The sequence below is a fragment of the Gossypium arboreum genome, chromosome 12, assembly GCF_025698485.1.
Source record: "Gossypium arboreum isolate Shixiya-1 chromosome 12, ASM2569848v2, whole genome shotgun sequence".
NCBI lineage: Eukaryota > Viridiplantae > Streptophyta > Magnoliopsida > Malvales > Malvaceae > Gossypium > Gossypium arboreum.
The window spans coordinates 94840859-94860050 of NC_069081.1; the positions used below are offsets into that span (position 1 = coordinate 94840859).

The following is a 19192-nucleotide window of genomic DNA, read 5'->3' on the forward strand; positions in this document are numbered from 1 at the left end:
CATTGCCAACATTTCAAAAACTATAAGTTTACATAATTCGAAATTATATTTTACAAAATATTATTTTACATTGGCAATATTCGAAAATAATTTCACATAACTTATTTTAGTACATGATTTACATTTTCCTACACTTAAAAAATTGAATTTTGAAACATAAAAATTACAAACGAACATAAACGACCAATTTTAACGACAACACGAGCAACTTTCTCAATACTAATAAAACATAATTAAACGGTGATTTCGATTTTGTTCAAGATTAACAACATTGTCTTACAAATTAAAAAATATCATGTTTAACCACAACACGAGAAAGTCGATCGAGAAAGATTTTCGGTGCTAATATTTTGCTACTCAGACGTTGCTAATATTGATAATCTCACCCGTGTGATTCAATTTGGGATTCCAATGGACCTTCAAACGTCCCGATGACTTAGAGAATCCCAAATAATCCACCCGTTGGTCGTATAGCCAATTTGAACTTGTTATCGTCCTACCACAACCAATTTGAACCCGTTATTGAATAAATCACTGGCAATCGAGACCCCTATTTTTACTTGAAATTGTCATCCCATATGAAATTAATGAATCAAATTTACACTCCAAAAAAGGACCATTAAATTTGCCGGTGTTGGAGTTCCACCAAATTTTCATTAAATAGAACATAGCTTGAAATTATAAAAATTTCTAAATAAATAGAAACACAAAAACATAAAAATCAGTCTTGATCTTCCTCCCCTTCATCCTCTAATTTAATAAAAGTAAAAACAAATGATTTTTTTAATTTTAGCAGCCAATAGTTGGCTGATGTGGCAAGTGGGTGGCATCAATCTCTTTGACTCCACTAACTTTCACAATTCATTTCAGTTCATTTATGTACATAATAAAAAATTGAGTCATTTTTATAATTAATAAAAAAAATTCGAGTAATTTTATGAAAAAACTCATTTTTAAATAATATCATTTTTTTATATCCATCTTATTCTATTAGAGTTTATAGTTGTCTTTCTTAATAATATTGTGTTTAAAATTTGGATATACTAGTTCTCTTAAAACAATATGCAGCTTAACTGCATGGTTAATAATTATTCCTAACAACAAAATTTTACATTAAAAAAAATCAATCAACCAAAATGTAATGTATTAATTCTATTATATATCATAAACACTCGAATCGTGGTTACAAAAATAACAAAAAGCCGCAGTCTTGCAAAAACACACTGTGTAAAAGCGGCAAGAAACTGGTGAAAAATATAATGAAGTAGAAAAGAAAAGTGAAAATCCCCAAGGATTGTTCAACTAGCTCCTCTTTTAATCATTTCTGTATATTCCAAATCAGAAATTTGTCTTTGTAACTTAATTTGCTCATAAAACTTTGCTATAAACTTCTCTGCCTTCAGATCAATCCCTTCTTCCTCTAATGGATATGGACTTTTCTCATCACAACCTTCATATCCCATCTCTTCCCCTTCTTCAACAATATCGGAACATGTTGAATAACTGTTTTTGCTATTACCACAGCTATAAATTTCATGATCTTCAAAATCTACGGCCTCGGTGGGACTAATGCAAGGAAGAAGGAAGCGCATGGAAGCAGAACGGTGGACCTTAACGTGAAAAATGGGTGTCTCGTCGAAAGAAAACTCACGTTCCTTGTAATGAAGACGGTCATGACGAGGAGCGGCTGTTGAACTTTTTAAAAACTTGGGTATCACCAATCGGAAGTCGACCATGGTGAGTCGCCGCTTGAAGACACCGCCTTTTCTTGCCCATAACAGTGCTAAACGAAGGAAACTCCATGCTCTTCGACCAAGATCAGTACCGTTTTTCTTAGGCATTTTGGTTAGTTTCATTTGCAATAGGAGAAAAAAAAAAACAAAAAACTGGGACAATCAATTAATTGCTCTGGTTTGGTTACTGAAATAGTAAGACTTTTTGTTGGAATTGTAGTTTGAGATTTTCTTGTGTTATGATGAGTGGAGTTTGGGTATTTATATGTTAATTGAATGCAATGATGGAGCGTTTGAGTACGCGGTAAGAGAGAAAAAAAAGAAAATATTTGTTTGTTTGGTGAGAAAATGGGGACCAATGGGCGGTGGGAAACACGGTTGTACGCGACCCAAATCGAGCTGTCCCCGCTTTATTTCCAAATATGACCTTCTCTCTTTTTGGTTTTTACTGTAGAAAATATTTCTGTTCGGAGGTTTTTTTTTTTGTTCAAATTTAATTTTGGTTAATCTATTTAAAAACTCCTTAAACTACTAGTTTTTGTTTAAACAAGTCCTTATGTTATTTTTGTAGCTAAATAACTTCCTAGCCTATGATTTTTTATCCATGAAAGTAATTGATTTTAATATTAAAATAAAATATTTTTGAATTTAGGTATAAATACCAAAACTATACATAAATTTTGATTTTGTGCAATTTTATACTTGAAATTTTGATTTGCTCCAATTCTTGTAAACTATTAACACAATTATTGATAGAATATCATTTTATGTTTATATATTGCATACATAAATATTTATATTGATCCATTATAAAAATAAATTGATGTATTTATTTCTTTAAATGTGTATAATTAAATCAAAATTAAAGTTTCAAGATACATTTGAACCACAATTAGAGTTTCGCATGTATAATTGCACCAAATTAAAGTTCGTATATAATTTTAAGATTTATCCCACTAATTTACTAATAAAGCCATAAAAGAGATATATAATAAATTATAAAATTAGAGGTGTTTATCGGTCGAGTCATGCCAGGTTATGGTCAGACTTAAGCATGATATTAACATATTTTATGATTGTTCTAGTCCCATCCAGTCTAAAATTTTGCCCAAGCCCATTCGTATTTGTAAAAGGCTAGCCTAAACTCATTTTAGGTTTACCTATATTATTTTAATTTAATATTTAATAATTTACTTTTATTTATTAAAATTTTATATATAGTTATCTTAACATTATTTTAATGTTTATATTATAGTAGTATTATATATTTAGTAGAGATTTTTCTTTATATGATAAATTACATAATATATAAAAAACGTAATATAAAGTATTATAAACTTAAAAATAGATCTAAATTTTTTTATCTAAATTTATTTTTCAAATACTCAAACCCTCCCAAAATTCAAATAAATCTTCATGTGAAAGGGTATTACAGTCAAGACGAAAATAATGATTCAACACTTAATAGTTTTAAAAATAATATGTTTTAGTAAAAAGAAAGAAAGAGGCAAATGATTGAAGTGTAGGCCCTCCTTTTGGGAGGCTTTTTGTTGCGTTTTTATTTAGGATAAATTAACATTTAGTCCTTAAATTTGATAATATTTTTCCATTTGATCTCTAAAGTTTTTATATTTATATTAGTTTCGGTTTTTTAGAAAATTTTCACATACCCTGAATTTAGATTCTATTAAAATATGATGATAAATTTTCATTATATCTTAATAGAATTTAAATTTAGGAATTAAATTGAAAAAAAATTGTCAAGTCTTGAAAGTAAAATGGACAAAAGTTAAGGGATTAAAATGAGAAAATGATAAAATTCAAGATGAAATATTTTTGGCAAGGTAAACGCATTCCGTATTGTTTAAAAGTACTGCCGAATTAAAGAAATTGAAGAATCCAAAGCTCAACCACTATGATAATTGATAATAAAGAATGAAAGGGACAGACCTTAACTTATTTGAAACACAAATTTCAAACGTTTGAACTGAATGCTCCTGGAAGTTGTACTAATCATATCATTAATATTTCCCTGAAACTTATCAACATTTTCACATGAAACAACAAAATAAGTTAACAACTCAAAACTAGTTGAGGACAAGTTTTCTTTTTTATTTTTTCATGAACGAAGATAAAGGGTAGACAGTGATTTTGGTCCTTAAATTGTTAACTTTCTCATTTAACACATTAATTTTCTTATAAAATTACATGTTAATATAATAATAAATTTATACTTTGACCTTCCAATAATTTTTTGTTCATCTTCGATCTCTCTCAAAGCAATAAGTTTGAACTCATTAAGAACAAATGCTTATATTTTCTTTAATAGGTGAGGCTCTCCAATTTTATAAATTTCTCAAAATCAGGAAATAAAAATCTGTTTTTATATTTAAATAATTGTAATTTTATTTGAATTTTAACTTAATTAATACTATTATTTACTATTTTTCAACTTTTTGAAGAAAAGGCACCTAAAAAGGAGTGAAATTGGCTGCGGGGCATTTTTTGTGGTATAGTTAAACTGTAGGTTCCCACATGTTTCAAACTGTTGGGTGCGGCTCCCACACTACAGCTTGTCGGATACATCAAAAACAGATGAATGCAAGAAATCCAGTTTTAAATTCAAGCTATGTTTTTAGTAAATTTAAAATCTAATTTTATATTTATATTTTTAAAAATTTAGTTTTTTTTTATTTTTAAAATTTAAAATTTATGTCTGTTTATATTAATTAAGTGTGAAAATGATAGGAAATTGCACTTTGAATTTATGGACGATTTTTTTAATTTTTTTTAATTTATAGAAGAGTGGTGCTGAGTTCATGGGCGCATGTTTCTTCTTCTAATTAAAATTATATTATGTGATAATTATGTTGGGAGTGTGGGGAGAATATTAAAACAACACTAAAATTTCAACCTGGACCCCGTGGATTTTAATTATTTCAACTTAGTCCTCCCATTTAATTTAAGAATAAGTTATAGAATTACTAAAATAGTTGGAAACTTTTGGTTGTCTGTCTCATTTTCTTGTTCCAAATGTTTTGTTGGCATATTTGATTTATTATTAAGCTGAAAGGGAATTTCGTCTACATTATAGCAATTTTATAACTGGATCCAAAGTTATAGTAAACATGTAATCTATTAACTGGATCTTGTAACTATGTACATATTAACATGTAATTTGTTATACCAGGACGACTAAAGTTATAGTTCAATATCAAAGAAGAATACGACATAAACGAGTTTGAGTTCCATCAAGTGTGATAAATATTCCGATTGGTTTAGTGCGGCATGTCTCCCAATGGTATTTATTCTGTTAAATTGGGGTACCAGTTAGTTGTTGATTTATACACTAATCTTGCTTAGTATAAGGAAGATGGTCCTTGGTTGCGTCTTTGGTATAGCCATGTACCGCCAAGGTTAAGGATTTTGCGTAGCGGTGTCTTAAATCATATGTTCCGACGAGGGGTAGACTTGCTGAAAAAGGAGTTAATATCGACGTTTCTTGTCCTCGTTGTGGGGGTTTGGATTCGTTGTATCATTTCTTGCTTTGGTGTCCGTTTGCCCAAGCGGTTTGGCAGCAGGCGGGCTGTTCATCGCCCCCATCTGGTGTGCAACAGTTTCTTGTGTCGTTGATTCATTCCCTTGACTCTATTGCGGCGAAGGCTGCTGTTGTGGGGCGTCAAGTTGTTCCAACGGGGTGAAACGAGTGGGGCCAATGCTAGGTACCCTGTGAATTGTTTTGGGTTGGGATCAACAGCGGTTCAAGTGCATCTAGATTGCCACTGAAGTTGTCTAAGCTTAGTTTTAGTTGTAACTTTTCCCATGGAAATGCGCACGGATTGATTTTCAGTGCATTGAGGAACTTCTAGAATTAAAAAGTATCAAATGGATAATAGTTTTGTTATTTCTGCAAACTTTATGACATACGATTAATGGAATTAGTGACTGTTATTTTGATGAAAGATGATAGCTGCAACACAATGAGATAAAGTTAGCTTAGACTTACAAGCAATCAACCCTGGCCTCTGAGGTGGTTTAATTATTGATAATTTGCTGCTGCTTTAGTTCATCAGATTTGTGGTCTCACTTCTTAGTTATTGTGCAACAACGTTTTCATATAATTGCCAATTTTTTCCTCCATAAATGAATTATAGGTTGACATTTAAGCTTCTTTTATGAAATCATGATAAATATTATTAGCTTTATTTTATGTTTATTTAAAGAGAAAAGTCGAGTTGAGTTCTGATAAACCCATAACTGATATGCTTGTTAAATGCTGCAGATCTTCATGAAAGAAATGAATAAGAAATAGATTCGGACGCCGCGAGTAAAGTCGTAAGTGGCTAAAGAGGCCCTGTAACGAGTAATGGCCTCAATTGTTAACGATGTTGGTGGCGGAGGTAGTTACCATGACAACTTTTACCTTTATTTACAAAAAAGAAACTCTTCTCTCTATACATCTAACAACGATTTAATTGTTTATGTAAACAAAATATGGATTTGAGATTTTACAAAGAGAAAAAAAATTAAATTACTCAAAATTTCATTTGAAATTATTATTTAACATAATATATACACTAATTAATAGTTTAATAACAAAATATTACAAATTGATAATATTATTGACCAATTTGTAATAAATTTTTATTCTTTTCTCTTACCGATAATTAATGGGCAGAATGATAAATCACATTATACTTCTTTCTATAAGAAAGCAATATTTAAATCTTAAAAGATAATTAGATTCGATATACTTTATTGAAGCTGTTGAGTTCGATGTGGCTGCCATTAGACGATTCCTGGATGTCGTAGTCCTCATAGGAGCAAATAATATCATGAACTCAAAATCCAACCCTTTGGAATTAATTAAAATATAATTAATTCAATATTATCTTATTTATAAATTAATTTAATTTATAATTTTTATAAAATATGATACTTATATAAACAAAAATCAAGTTGATAGATTTAATTAAAAATTAAGTTGATAAATTGAGCATTTGTATAAATATAATTAATTTTTAGAATTAGAAATAAATTGATAAATTTTGTAAATTTTAGGGCTAAATTTATTGATTTTTTAGAATTTGAATTAAAATAATAAATTTTGTAAACATTGAGGGTTTATTTTTTAAATATTTTATATTTAAGATTAAATTGATAGAATATGTAAATATATTAAAACTAAATTTGTTATTAGACCAATAAAAAAGCTCACATCAAATGTTCGTTAATCATCTAATGGCAATCAATGGGAAAGTGATTAAAATATTAGATTTCAAAAAGTTAGTGCCTAAATCGAAAAAATTAATAGTTCAATGACCAAAATAGAACAAAAGCAATATTGTAATGACCAATTTTGTATTTTACCCTAAAAAGTTTCTATATAACATTATATTTTATAATTAAATTGAAACAAAAATATACTATTAAGTCAGGGTGTTCTAGGTTGTAGATTGAATCACACATGGAATGTAAAAATAACTTGTTTGTAAATTTTAATTGAAACCAGTTTGAGTTTAAATATTCGATAACTATAAATGAAATTAGACTTAAATATATCATATCTCAAATTTTGTTGAATTTGAAAATAGAAAATTATTTTTATTTTTAAACTAGATATTTTTATATCGATTTTACGATTTATAAGAATAATTTTAAGTATTTTCTAATAAACATAAATAAAATCAAGTACCCATTCGGTAAGTAAAACTTGAGAGAATGGAGTTTTCCATTAATGCTTCTTTTCTTCGAAGAAAAAAGGACCAATTTAGTAACCAAATTAGTATTATTTTCGTTGCCAACACTATTTGTTGGTCATTTTAAGAATATTTTCTTCTGTATTAATCGTGTTTCAGACCCTCAACAAATAATATTATGTAAATCACTATTTCATTGTCTCAATTCAACAAAGGAATCTTTAATCTCTCTCTCTCTTTTTCATAATTAAAAAATAATACATTTGTGGCTCTTTTTTCTTTTTTGCCTCTATAAATGGAAGACAATGATCACCAATGACATGCATTTCCATCTTCAGGAACAAAAAGAAGGCTATCGGTGGTGGAAATGACGTGCCCTTGCAAAAGGGAAGAACACGTCCCCTTCCATGAGTTTGTTCAAGGAGGTACGAAACCTGTGGCCGAAATGGTGCCGATGTGGATTCGAAGGTAAGGTGGAAAGCGTTGGTTGTTGGGTTGGTGCATATCCAGTGCATTTACAAAGCACTCTGTTATCCCCATCTCATTCCTTGTGCATGAAGGTTCCCGCTCCTAAGATCATGTCGCTGTTGTCTCCGATGGCGTTCTCCATTTCATCTTTCGACGTTGTGTCAACTAAGTGACGTGAGCCTATATAGCTCACCTTGTGAAGGGAGCGACAAAGAGAAATGCGATGAGCACAACAACGAGGATAGCAACGAGGAGATTGATGTCAAGGCTGAAGATCAAATGAGACTTCAAACCTTGAATTCTTGAATTGTGATTGAATAAGTGAATAATTATGTGTGTGTAAAACCCTTGTACTTTGATATATCGAAAACTCAAGCTTTCATGGTAGCGAGTTGAAAGTTAGTACATTGGTTAAATAACTTATGCATGGCATGACTTCACTTACAATAGTGGAATCATAACTTAAATAAGAGAGTAAATGATATCATCTTTATTGGCGTTGTATAACTTATGAAAATGATATCATTTTCACCCCAAAAAATACAATAGTGCCCATGAGATAAAATGGATTGCATTAGTTAAAGAAGATAACCTAAAGGGATCAATGATATCCTATAAGAGTAACACACATATAATAAGGTCATTGGACAAAAAAACTTAATATTGTAGCTTTTGTAATGACATGTAACAAGGAGATCAATCGTGGTACTTTTAGTAGATTGGTTGTGACTAAATAACTTTATGATTAGTAGACAAAAAGCTGGGATCTAATTACAAATTATTTAAGCCAGAATTATATAAGTCTAGTCGGTTCCTCCGCCAACTCACTATAACTCTGAACGTATTGCATAATAAGAATTAATTGAATGTATGGAGAAAAAGCAATATATAATTAATAGATTGCATGTATTATTATTTGCAATAAATACATTTTCTTAAGAAAATAAGAGTTGACATAGAATTAATTTAATTTCTTTGTATTATTATTTAATTGGTTGAACATATTAAATAATTGAGTTAAATGTGAAAATTAAATTAAATAGTCATCATAATTATATTTTTATTTGGACAATTATAATTTATGCATATATTTTAATATACTAAAGTCATCGTGATTTTACTGAATTAAAATTGGATTATATAAATTATTTAATTTAATTAATTGATTTTAAGATAATTACTTTGAAGAACATTTAAAACTTGAGTTAAAAAATTATATGGGCTTCCTTTTTTTTTTTTGGTAAATTACAATAACAGGGCAAAGTGTAACACTCCTAACCTTTGTCCGTCGTCGAATTGGGGTTATGGAGTATTACTGTACAATCGGAACATTTAACATACATTACATATAATCATAAATATACTATAATTGAATCATTTTCATGTGTATAGTCCTAAAATAGAGCCTTTGAGGCCCTAAAAATACCTTAAAAGCATTTCGGGACCAATTAGAAATCATTTGGAAAGTTAAAGAAAAAGTTGTAATTTTTTTACTACAGGGGTCATACGGCCGTATGGGCATTCGAAATAAGGACACACGGTTGTATTCCAGCCCTTGTCCATGCCCATGTAACTCCCTAACTTGAGTCACACGGCCAAGCCACATGTCTGTGTGCCAGGCAGTGTGCTAGACCGTGTAACTGTCTGACTTGCATGTAAAGGAACCTACAAGGGACACACGGCTGAGATATACATTTGTGTCTCAGGCCTTGTGGTCTAAAAATCACTTAAAAACAAGCCTTTTTTCCAAACCAATACAAGCATAAACAATCAACTACCTAAATGCACTTTAACTAGGGACCTTTAACAACAACAAAACTCAATAAAACATGTTCAAATCTTATTTAAACAAACATCTTAATACCTAACCAATGTGCCCTCATTGACACCATATTTAAAACATCCATCCACAACAATATACCCTTCATAGGTACCTCAAATAAAATTTAAGCAATCAAATAATTGAATGTAGTAAAGACATGACCTATACTCATCTTTCTCAAAATAACTACCTTCACTGAGCATTATCATATGAAATAAGCATATAGACAAAACCAACCATCACCAAAACATGCAACATAGCATATATCTATGTATATTTACAATCTTATAAACACATATCTAAAACATTCAACTTCAAGGACATAGACACACCCTAGGTACATGCCAAATTTACAAAAAAAAGAAACATCATCGACGTTGAGTGCGGGATTCTTGTAGGATGCCGAGTTCGGGTCTACAATTTATCTAGCATGCAAACATGGAAACCAATTTACATTTAATAGAATTCATTTATATAATTAACCGCAAGAACAATCAAATAATATGAGCTTATATCTCCACCAAATAAAAATCTCAATTCTTCATTAATGATACCTATAACCAATTTTTTCGATAGTTCAAGTAATCTTGTTGTATGGTCTATTAGCTACATAGCACCCTATGCCTAGCGGACAAACCGTAGAAGAGTTTGTGCCTAATGTTAGTCGGGTTAGCAGACAATATTGAATGTGAGCCCAGCTCTAGCTGGATAAACCAACAATGTTTGCGCCCAGCTCTAGTCAAGTATACCGACAATATTGAATGTGAGTCCAGCTCTAGTTAGATAAACCAACGGTGTTTGAGCCCAGTGCTAGTTGGGTATAACAACGATTGTGTGCCCAGCACTAGTCAGACAAGCTGACAAAAATTGCACCCAATGCTAGTCGAATATATTGACAAAATCAGTAGTGAGCCCAACTCTAGCTGGTTAAACCAACGATGGTTGCGCATAACGCTAATCGGATATACCAACAATTGTGCAATGATTTACTTCCACGATTTCCTCATTCATTTTCCTTACATCAATTCGATAAAACACATACATTTTTATATCAAGTACTAGATTAGCATTGATTAATTAAATAGTAAATAGAAAAATTAAGTTTTAGTCTACGAACTTACCTTAACAAAACAGTAGTAATAGTGAGGCCGATGCTACTCCATTACTTTCGTTTTTCCACGATTCATGTCCGATCTATTCGTTCATTGATCAATGTTTACAATTTCATTCAATTAATACTATTTCTTCACATAAATAAATGCATTTATAAAATCAAATCCTTCTACTATTAATTGTGGAATCTTGACACCAATATTAAATATAAAAATTTGACCATATTAAATCATTAATACCAAAATTTAGGTTAATCACATCTTCATTACTTTTCCATAACATTTTCATAGTTAACTAATATACATATGGTTCATAAAAGAATTCCTAGATTCTTAAAAATAACAAATTAACACCATGGTAATTAAATTTATAATATTTAACTTCTTAAAATTATTACTAACAAAAACCCTTAATAAAAATATTTTAATCACTCATTACGCTTAGTAACTTAACTAAATTTTTCCAGGACAAAGAACTACATCCAAAACAGTCCTTAAACTTCACTTAGATAAATAATTTAGTCCCCCAATTCTACCAAACAACTTCAAAACTCAACTATTACAAAGATGATATGTTCCTCTACATTAACAACTAAAAATTTCGGCATGGGCAATTTAATTCATGATTTTAAGACTCCAAAAACACAAAATTCATGAAGAGAGAACCAACATTTAGTAACCGGTTTGAGCTTTAAAGCATGAATAAAATGACTGAAATTTTCTCTGTAACACCCCCTAACCCCAAACCGTCACCGAAACAGGGTTATGGAGCATTACCGAACCTATCGGATAATTTACAATTAATATACAAATAATTATCAAACATAATATAAAATAATCTTAAAGTCCCTTAGATGCACCCTCGAGGCCCAAAATACGAGTTAGGAGTGATTCAGGACTAATTCGGCTGCTTGGGGAAATTTTTATTTTATTTTATTATTTATTTTTTTTGTGCAAACTCAATATAACCCCTTTATAAATATCTAACCTTCCCTGCAAATTCAAACCGATACTAATCTAAACAAAAATCACAATCAATCCAATTTACATTTAAATACACCTAAATTATATCTAAAACAAGAACTTAATATTTTAATTAAATAAACATTCATAATATCATTCATTTCTATTTAACTTAGTATCAAAAATACCAAAGTGTCATAACTTTCCTTATCATTTCATTTAACCATCCAAACACTATAAGTCATCCTTTACAACCAAAACATAAGACATGTTCAAGTGACCTATATAACTCTTAAGTACATGCCACTTTTACCCAAAAGAAAGATTATATCACCAAATTTTCTCTAAAGTCGGGATTACTCTGGATGCTAATCCGAGACTCTTGACTTCTCTTGATCACAAGACGAAACAACTGCATAATCGAGTATATGTATACTCAGTAGTATTACCATAATTCAAATTATAATAATAATAATAAAACATAAACATCAAACATGTAATGTATAAATCATACATACAAATTTAAACTTAAATTTTATATTTCAACAATAACAATTCATCAGTTGATATCATATATCCACAGTTTGAACTTTGGACACATCATGAACCTTAGGTTCATTCCTCATTCTCATATAACATTTCAATTCACAATTCAACATTTTCATCTCATTTCAGCTCGATTGATCAAACTTATTCAGTTTATCATTCATTATTTACCGCTATTAACAAAACTCGAACCTTGGCGGATACACGGATCCAACCAAACACTTCAGTATGGCATTCAGTGCCTCATCAGATAGTTCGAAGCAATAGTTGACACCCAGTGTCTCATCGGCAAAGCCAAAGAAAGTTGGTACCCAGTACCTCATCGAATCTATCTGAAGAAATATAGTAACACCCAATGTCTCACAGACTCGAGGTCGAAGTATCCCTAAACTCTTCCAATCCTATGGCGTGCCAACTATATCCGACTCAACCCGAATAGTTAATAAGGTCTCCAAATTCACATTTCAATTCAATTTCACTTTTTCACTTTTAATAACAATTCAATTCAAAATTCACTTTTCCATTTTCAAGTCAATATTCAATTCAATTCCACACGTATATTCATCATCCAATTGAATTTCTTTCAACTTAATAATAATACTTACCTTATATTTCACTTACCATACATATAAATTTTAATATAGCATTTAATAATAAGTAATTTGAATTATAGTAATACAAATCGTAAATCTCCCGTTTTAGTCCTCGATAGCTTTCTCTTTTCCTTTCGATCCCGATGCCTCAAGTTCTTTGTTAGCTACGAAAATAATAATAATTTACATTATTAATTACAGCAGTAATTTACAATAATTAATTGAATTTCTTTTCAATTTATACCCTAATTCCAATTTAATCCTAATTAACTCATTTATTTTTCTAACTCAATTCACACTTCGTTTCTACTTAATATCTAGCCATATTCAACTTAACTATTCAATGTTCATATTAAAACCCTAATTTTAAACTTCTTTCAATTTAATCCCTACTATGTAAAACTTATAACTTACTTTACAATTCAATCCCCTTTTTCAATTCTATCTTGAAATTCATTCAATTAAACCCCTAATTCATTATTTTGTTCAACATGAACTATGTTCAAAAACCTAAAAACTTCTAAAACCCGAACTTAATTTCAACAAAACTTTATTCTAAAGCTTCTAAAACATCAAAATTAAGTAAAAAGGACTTAATTGACTTACCAATTTAAACTCCAAGCTTTAAAACCTCAATTTCCCCCTTTTTCTTTACTTTGCCTTTTTCTTTCTTCCTGTTCGAATGCTTCTCTGTTTCTTTTCTCCTTCATTTCTTTCATTTATTCTTTCTTTATTCTTTTATGTTTATTTACATTATTAATTTCATAATAATAATAATAATAATTTTATAATAAATATCTATTTAATAACAAATATTTATATTATATTTGTACATACATATATTTTACACTTGTCTATTATCATCACCATCCAATTGTCCTTATTTTATTTATTTTATATAATTTAATATTTCAATATAATAAAATCTATTTACTTAAATAAAAATAATTATATAAATATATTACAATTGTACAAATATAATTATTACACATGTATATTTTTATTACCATATATTTGTCTTTATTTTAATTTACTTCGTAATATAATAATAGAATATGAATTAAACAATAATAATAATAATAATAATAATAATAATAATAATAATAACTTAATTAATGTACAAAATCTAAGAAAAATCTTAAAATTTTCAATTCATTTCCGCCTCAACTAGGACAAATGACATAATTTCCATTTTGGTCCTTTATATTTTCTTTTAATATATAATTTAACTTTTCTCTTTATTCAATTTAGTCATTTTTCCTAATTATTCTTAATTAAGCTAAATTCACTTCATTAAAGCCTAATTAAACACACAACTAGACTCACAAATATTCCTAATAAATGTTTATGAACTCGGTTTACTAAGACAGAGGCCCTATAACTCGCTTTTTTGGTGCCCGTGAATTTTTAGGTCATTACATTCTCTCCCCTTTTCGGCATGCATGAGAACATGAAGCTTTACTTTTACTCTTTTTCTTACTACTAATCTATTTCTTTTTCTTATTAAACCATCTCTCTTAATTTTTATCTTTTATTATATATATTCTAATTACTAATGGTTTCAATACACAATATATATATATATATAAACCATCGTGAACATCCACTAACAAGATCTATATAGGTAATGCTCTATTTATTAGATAAGTCCTTTAACCAAGTCTCACTTAGCAATTTAATAATAACCACTATTTCTATCTCATTCTTAATTTAGTCCCTAATAATTAAAATTATCTAATTAAGTCCCTAATAATTAAAATTATCTAATTAACATTCAATTCACCTCTAAAGTAACTCCTAAAAATATAATTAATAATATTTTTAAGCCCGATTCGCGAAGGCAGGTCTCGAAAATATGTTTCCCGGCACCCCTAACTTATGAAACATTACACAAAGTCCGAACAACAAACGCGACTCGAACCCAGGCCACATCTGGAGTGGTGAACACCCTTAACCATTATACCATCACATATAATTACATTGGACTTGGACAAACCCATCTATCCAAATAAGGCTAGGGTGTCGTGGCACACAATGGAATTAATCCCTTAATGCCATTAGCCGTGGGGCATGAGGAATCCTATCAAGCCTCGGATTCTTCTTAAACAATTATTTCATGTGCATCGAGTTCAAATATACCTCTTGCAAATATTCTTCTAAAAATAGGATATGTAAACCAAATGTTATATAGACTATATATCAAGGGAAATTTTGGTCGAAATTTAGTAAAAATTTATTTGAGTTAATTTTCTTTATACTTAAATACATTCTATTTTTCTTGAGTCTTAGTTTTGAATTTATGAGATTATAATTGTGTTCATTAAGTAATTATAATTTAAATTTAGAAGTTATTTTCAATTTTAGCACTTCCACATGGAAGAAGTCAACTATACATTTTAAGAAGTTTTGGTTTTCATTTTGTGTTCAGTTCTTAGAACTTACTTTTTAAGCATTCAAGAGTTCTAAAATAATAAAAAAATTATTCAATACAAAGCTTGAAGACTGTTAGAATTAAGTGACCCGAATTCTTATTTAATAAAATACGATGGAAAATAAAATAAAAGTAAAATCCATATAGAACTAGACTTCTTTTATTTTATTTTAGAATAAGGTTTTAAACCTTATTAAACTCTATCTATTTTATATTGATTAGGATAAGGTATTTCAATCCTACTAGAATATGGCTTTACAAGCCTATAAATAGGCATAGTCTATTCCTTTTGTATTGAATTCAATTTTTCAACATAGTGAATTTTCTTCTCCTCTGCTCGTGGTTTTTTCCCGAAAGGGTTTCCACGTAAAATTTGTATGTTATTTTTTTATTTTATTTTTTTTTACAAATTGGTATCCGAGCTTCCGGGTTGTTCATCTAGATCACGATAATGGCGTCTTTGAAGTATAAAATTTCGTTGTTAGATCGCAACACCAGATTTGCGTTGTGGCAAATTAAGACGCAAGCAGTTCTTGCACAGATGGATCTGGAGGATGCCCTGCTAGGGATAGATAAGATGCTTTCAACATTAACAGATGAAGAGAAGAAGCGTAAGGATCGAAAGGCGTTAACACAATTACATCTGCATTTGTCCAACGAAATTCTGCAGAATGTGATGAAAGAGAAGGTTGCCGCTGCATTATGGAAGAGGTTAGAACAAATATGTATGTCGAAAACTCTAACAAGCAAGTTGTATATGAAGCAGCCTCTTTATGCTCATCGTTTGGAGGAAGGTGCATTGCATACACGAACACTTAATGTTGTTTAAAGAAATTCTCTCAAACTTGGAGGCCATGGAGGTTCAAGATGATAAGGAAGATCTAAGGTTGATTCTACTTTGTTCGTTGCCCCGCCTTATTCAACCTTTAGAGACACGATTTTATATAGCCGCGAGTCTCTCACAGTTGATGAGGTTTATGATTCTTTAACCTCATATGATAAGATGAAGCATCTTGTGGTTAAACCCGACTCTCAGAGAGAGGGTCTCATTGTTCGTGGGAGACAAGATCGGAATGCTAATGATGATCGTGGTAGGACACAGGAATGGAATCCTCGTGGTAAATCTAAGGGTAGATCGAAGTCTTCAAACAGAGGTAAAACTTGTAACTTCTGTAAGAAGAAAGGGCACATTAAATCTAAGTGCTATAAGCTACAGAACAAGATTAAAAGGGAGGCTGCGAAACAAAAAGGAAAACAACCAGAAAATTCCGGTGAAGCTGATGTTGTAGAAGATTACAGCGATGGTGAACTTCTAGTTGCTTCTGTCAATGATTCTAAAGTAAGTAAGGAATCGATACTTGATTCAGGCTGCACCTTTCACATGAGTCCCAATCGGGATTGGTTTACAACTTACAAAACAGTGTCTGAAGGTGTTGTTTTGATGGGAAATAATGCTTCGTGTAAAATCGCAAGTTTTGGAACAATTAAAGTTAAGATATTTGATGGAGTTTTCAGAACACTTAGTGACGTACGACATGTTCCAGAATTGAAAAGAAATTTAATTTCGTTGAGTACTCTTAATTTAAAAGGGTACAGATACACAGCTGAAAGTGGGGTTTTAAAGATTTCTAAAGGTTCCCTTTGTTGTGATGAAAGGGCAGAGAAAGATTGCCAAGTTATATGTTTTGTAGGGTTCTACTGTTACTGGTGATGTAGCTGTCGCTTCCTCTTCCTTGTCAGATGATGATATTACTAAACTTTGGCATATGTGCCTAGGGCATATGAGTAAGAATGGCATGGCAGAATTGAATAAAAGAGGACTTCTTAATGGGTAAGGAATTTACAAACTGAATTTCTGTGAGCACTGTGTTTTTGGGAAGCAAAAGAGAGTTCAATTCACTAGAGGAATCCATAACACGAAGGAAACGTTGGAGTACATTCATTTTGATCTGTGGGGGCCATCCAGAGTGCCTTCGAGAGGTGGAGCTAATTATATGCTAACCATTATTGATGATTTTTTCAGAAAAGTTTGGGCGTTCTTCCTGAAGCAGAAAAGTGATGTGTTTTATGCATTTAAGTCTTGGAAAATTATGATTGAAAAACAGACGGGAAAACAAATAAAATACCTCCGTACAGACAATAGCTTAGAGTTCTGTTCTGATGAGTTTAATAGATTGTGCAAGTCAGAAGGGATCATGAGACACTTGATAGTTCGTCATACTCCACAGCAAAACGGCATTGCAGAACGTGTGACAGCCCTAATTTGACCCTAGTCGGAAAGTGGTTTCGGGACCACAAAACCGAGTCATAAAAATAATTAATTGTTAAATTCTGTGTTTATTATATGTGTAAATGCATGTGTGAAAGTTTCATGCTTTGATCTGGTCATTTATATGTGAAATTTATAAGATATGACTTATGTGATAAAACTTGAAAGTGTGATAGGTAAATTTTAAAGTATCAAATAATGCATGAAATGATAACATGAGGGATTTGCATGTCAAATGGACCAATTTTGTTTAGTGGCCGGCCATAAATGATGGTTGATGTATAATATATGTTTTATTATACTGTTATAATAAGTGATGGCTTTATTTTTTAAAGAAATTAATTAGTAAAACAATAAAAGTTGAAAAAAAAATAGATGCTCATCTTTCTTCTTGATTGCCGAATTTGGGAAAGAAAATATTGAAAAAAGAAAAGGGGAAAGACTTTCGGTCATTTGAATGCTTAAGAAGGTTAGTATATTGTGTTAAAGTTGTGAAATTTTAGCTTGTTTTAGGTTAATTATCATGGTTCTTACTTAGCTCATGCTAAATTTTTAAATTTTGATGGATGGATGGAGTATTCGGCTATGGTTATTAAAGAAGGAATTTGATTATTTCCTTTAAGTTTTGATGAAGAATGTGTTGAGGAAAGAAATTGATCTTGCTAAAAATATGAATTTTTAATGCTCATATATGTAATAGCCGAAAATAAAAATGCTTGATGTCTTGAACAAATGTTGTTTTGATGTGTTGAATTGAGTAAATTAGATGTTTGAACACTTAAGGATTCGGCATTGTTCATGATTTTTTTTAGAATGTGATTTTGAATGATATGAGTAATGTTATGCATAGGTTTCGGCTTTGATAAGTAAAAATATAATGGTGGCTTAAGTTGAATAACACTCGGCTAAGGATTATAAATGTTAGCTAATTCGGCATAAGAGTATAGGTGACAACTACTTTGTATTTGAAGTTTTGAAGAATAGGTAGGGTTTAATTAAATGATGAAGGTTAAATTTTTTAAGTTTAATTAAATTGGGCATTCGGCATTACTTATGACATCGGATATGAGTGTATGAAAGATTAAGTTTGAGTAGTTAAGTACATTAAAATAGTTGATGATTTGAGTACTACCTATGGTTGATTCGATTATGGTCTTTGCATGAGTAAAGTGTTATTATGTGTATATATGCTAAGGAATATTCAACTATGTTATTCAACTATGTTATAAATTTTATAAAATAAAATGATGTATATGGAATTATGATAAGAGATATATTTTAATTTTGTTACAAATTATAATCCAAAGACTTACTCCATGATAAAATACATGAAATTGTATGCAAATTTAGTTTATGAAATTGAATATGCAAGGTAATAAGTTAGTAAAATGTTCCTTGATAGTTTAGTTTATTAATTGGGAATAAATGTGATTGTCGATTGTAGCCTAATAATATGTTCGATTATGCATGAGTAGGGCATATGAATGATGTTTAAATAGCTAGTTTAGTAAGGTCATTTGTACCTTAAATATATGATATATATATATATATATATG

At 30.1% G+C, this 19192-nt stretch overlaps 1 protein-coding gene across 1 annotated transcript; it reads right to left on the reverse strand.

Annotated features, from left to right (window-relative positions):
* Positions 1-1047: 1047 nt before the first annotated feature.
* Positions 1048-1991, reverse strand: LOC108478770 (uncharacterized). Its single transcript, XM_017781230.2, has one exon. The coding sequence runs from the start codon at positions 1854-1856 to the stop codon at positions 1299-1301; it is 558 nt and encodes a 185-aa protein (XP_017636719.1). The 5' UTR covers positions 1857-1991; the 3' UTR covers positions 1048-1298.
* Positions 1992-19192: the final 17201 nt, after the last annotated feature.

What these genes read in the sequence shown, in the direction of transcription:
- LOC108478770 (XM_017781230.2), bottom strand. Translation starts at nt 1,856, where the DNA reads ATGAAACTAACCAAAATGCCTAAGAAAAACGGTACTGATCTTGGTCGA.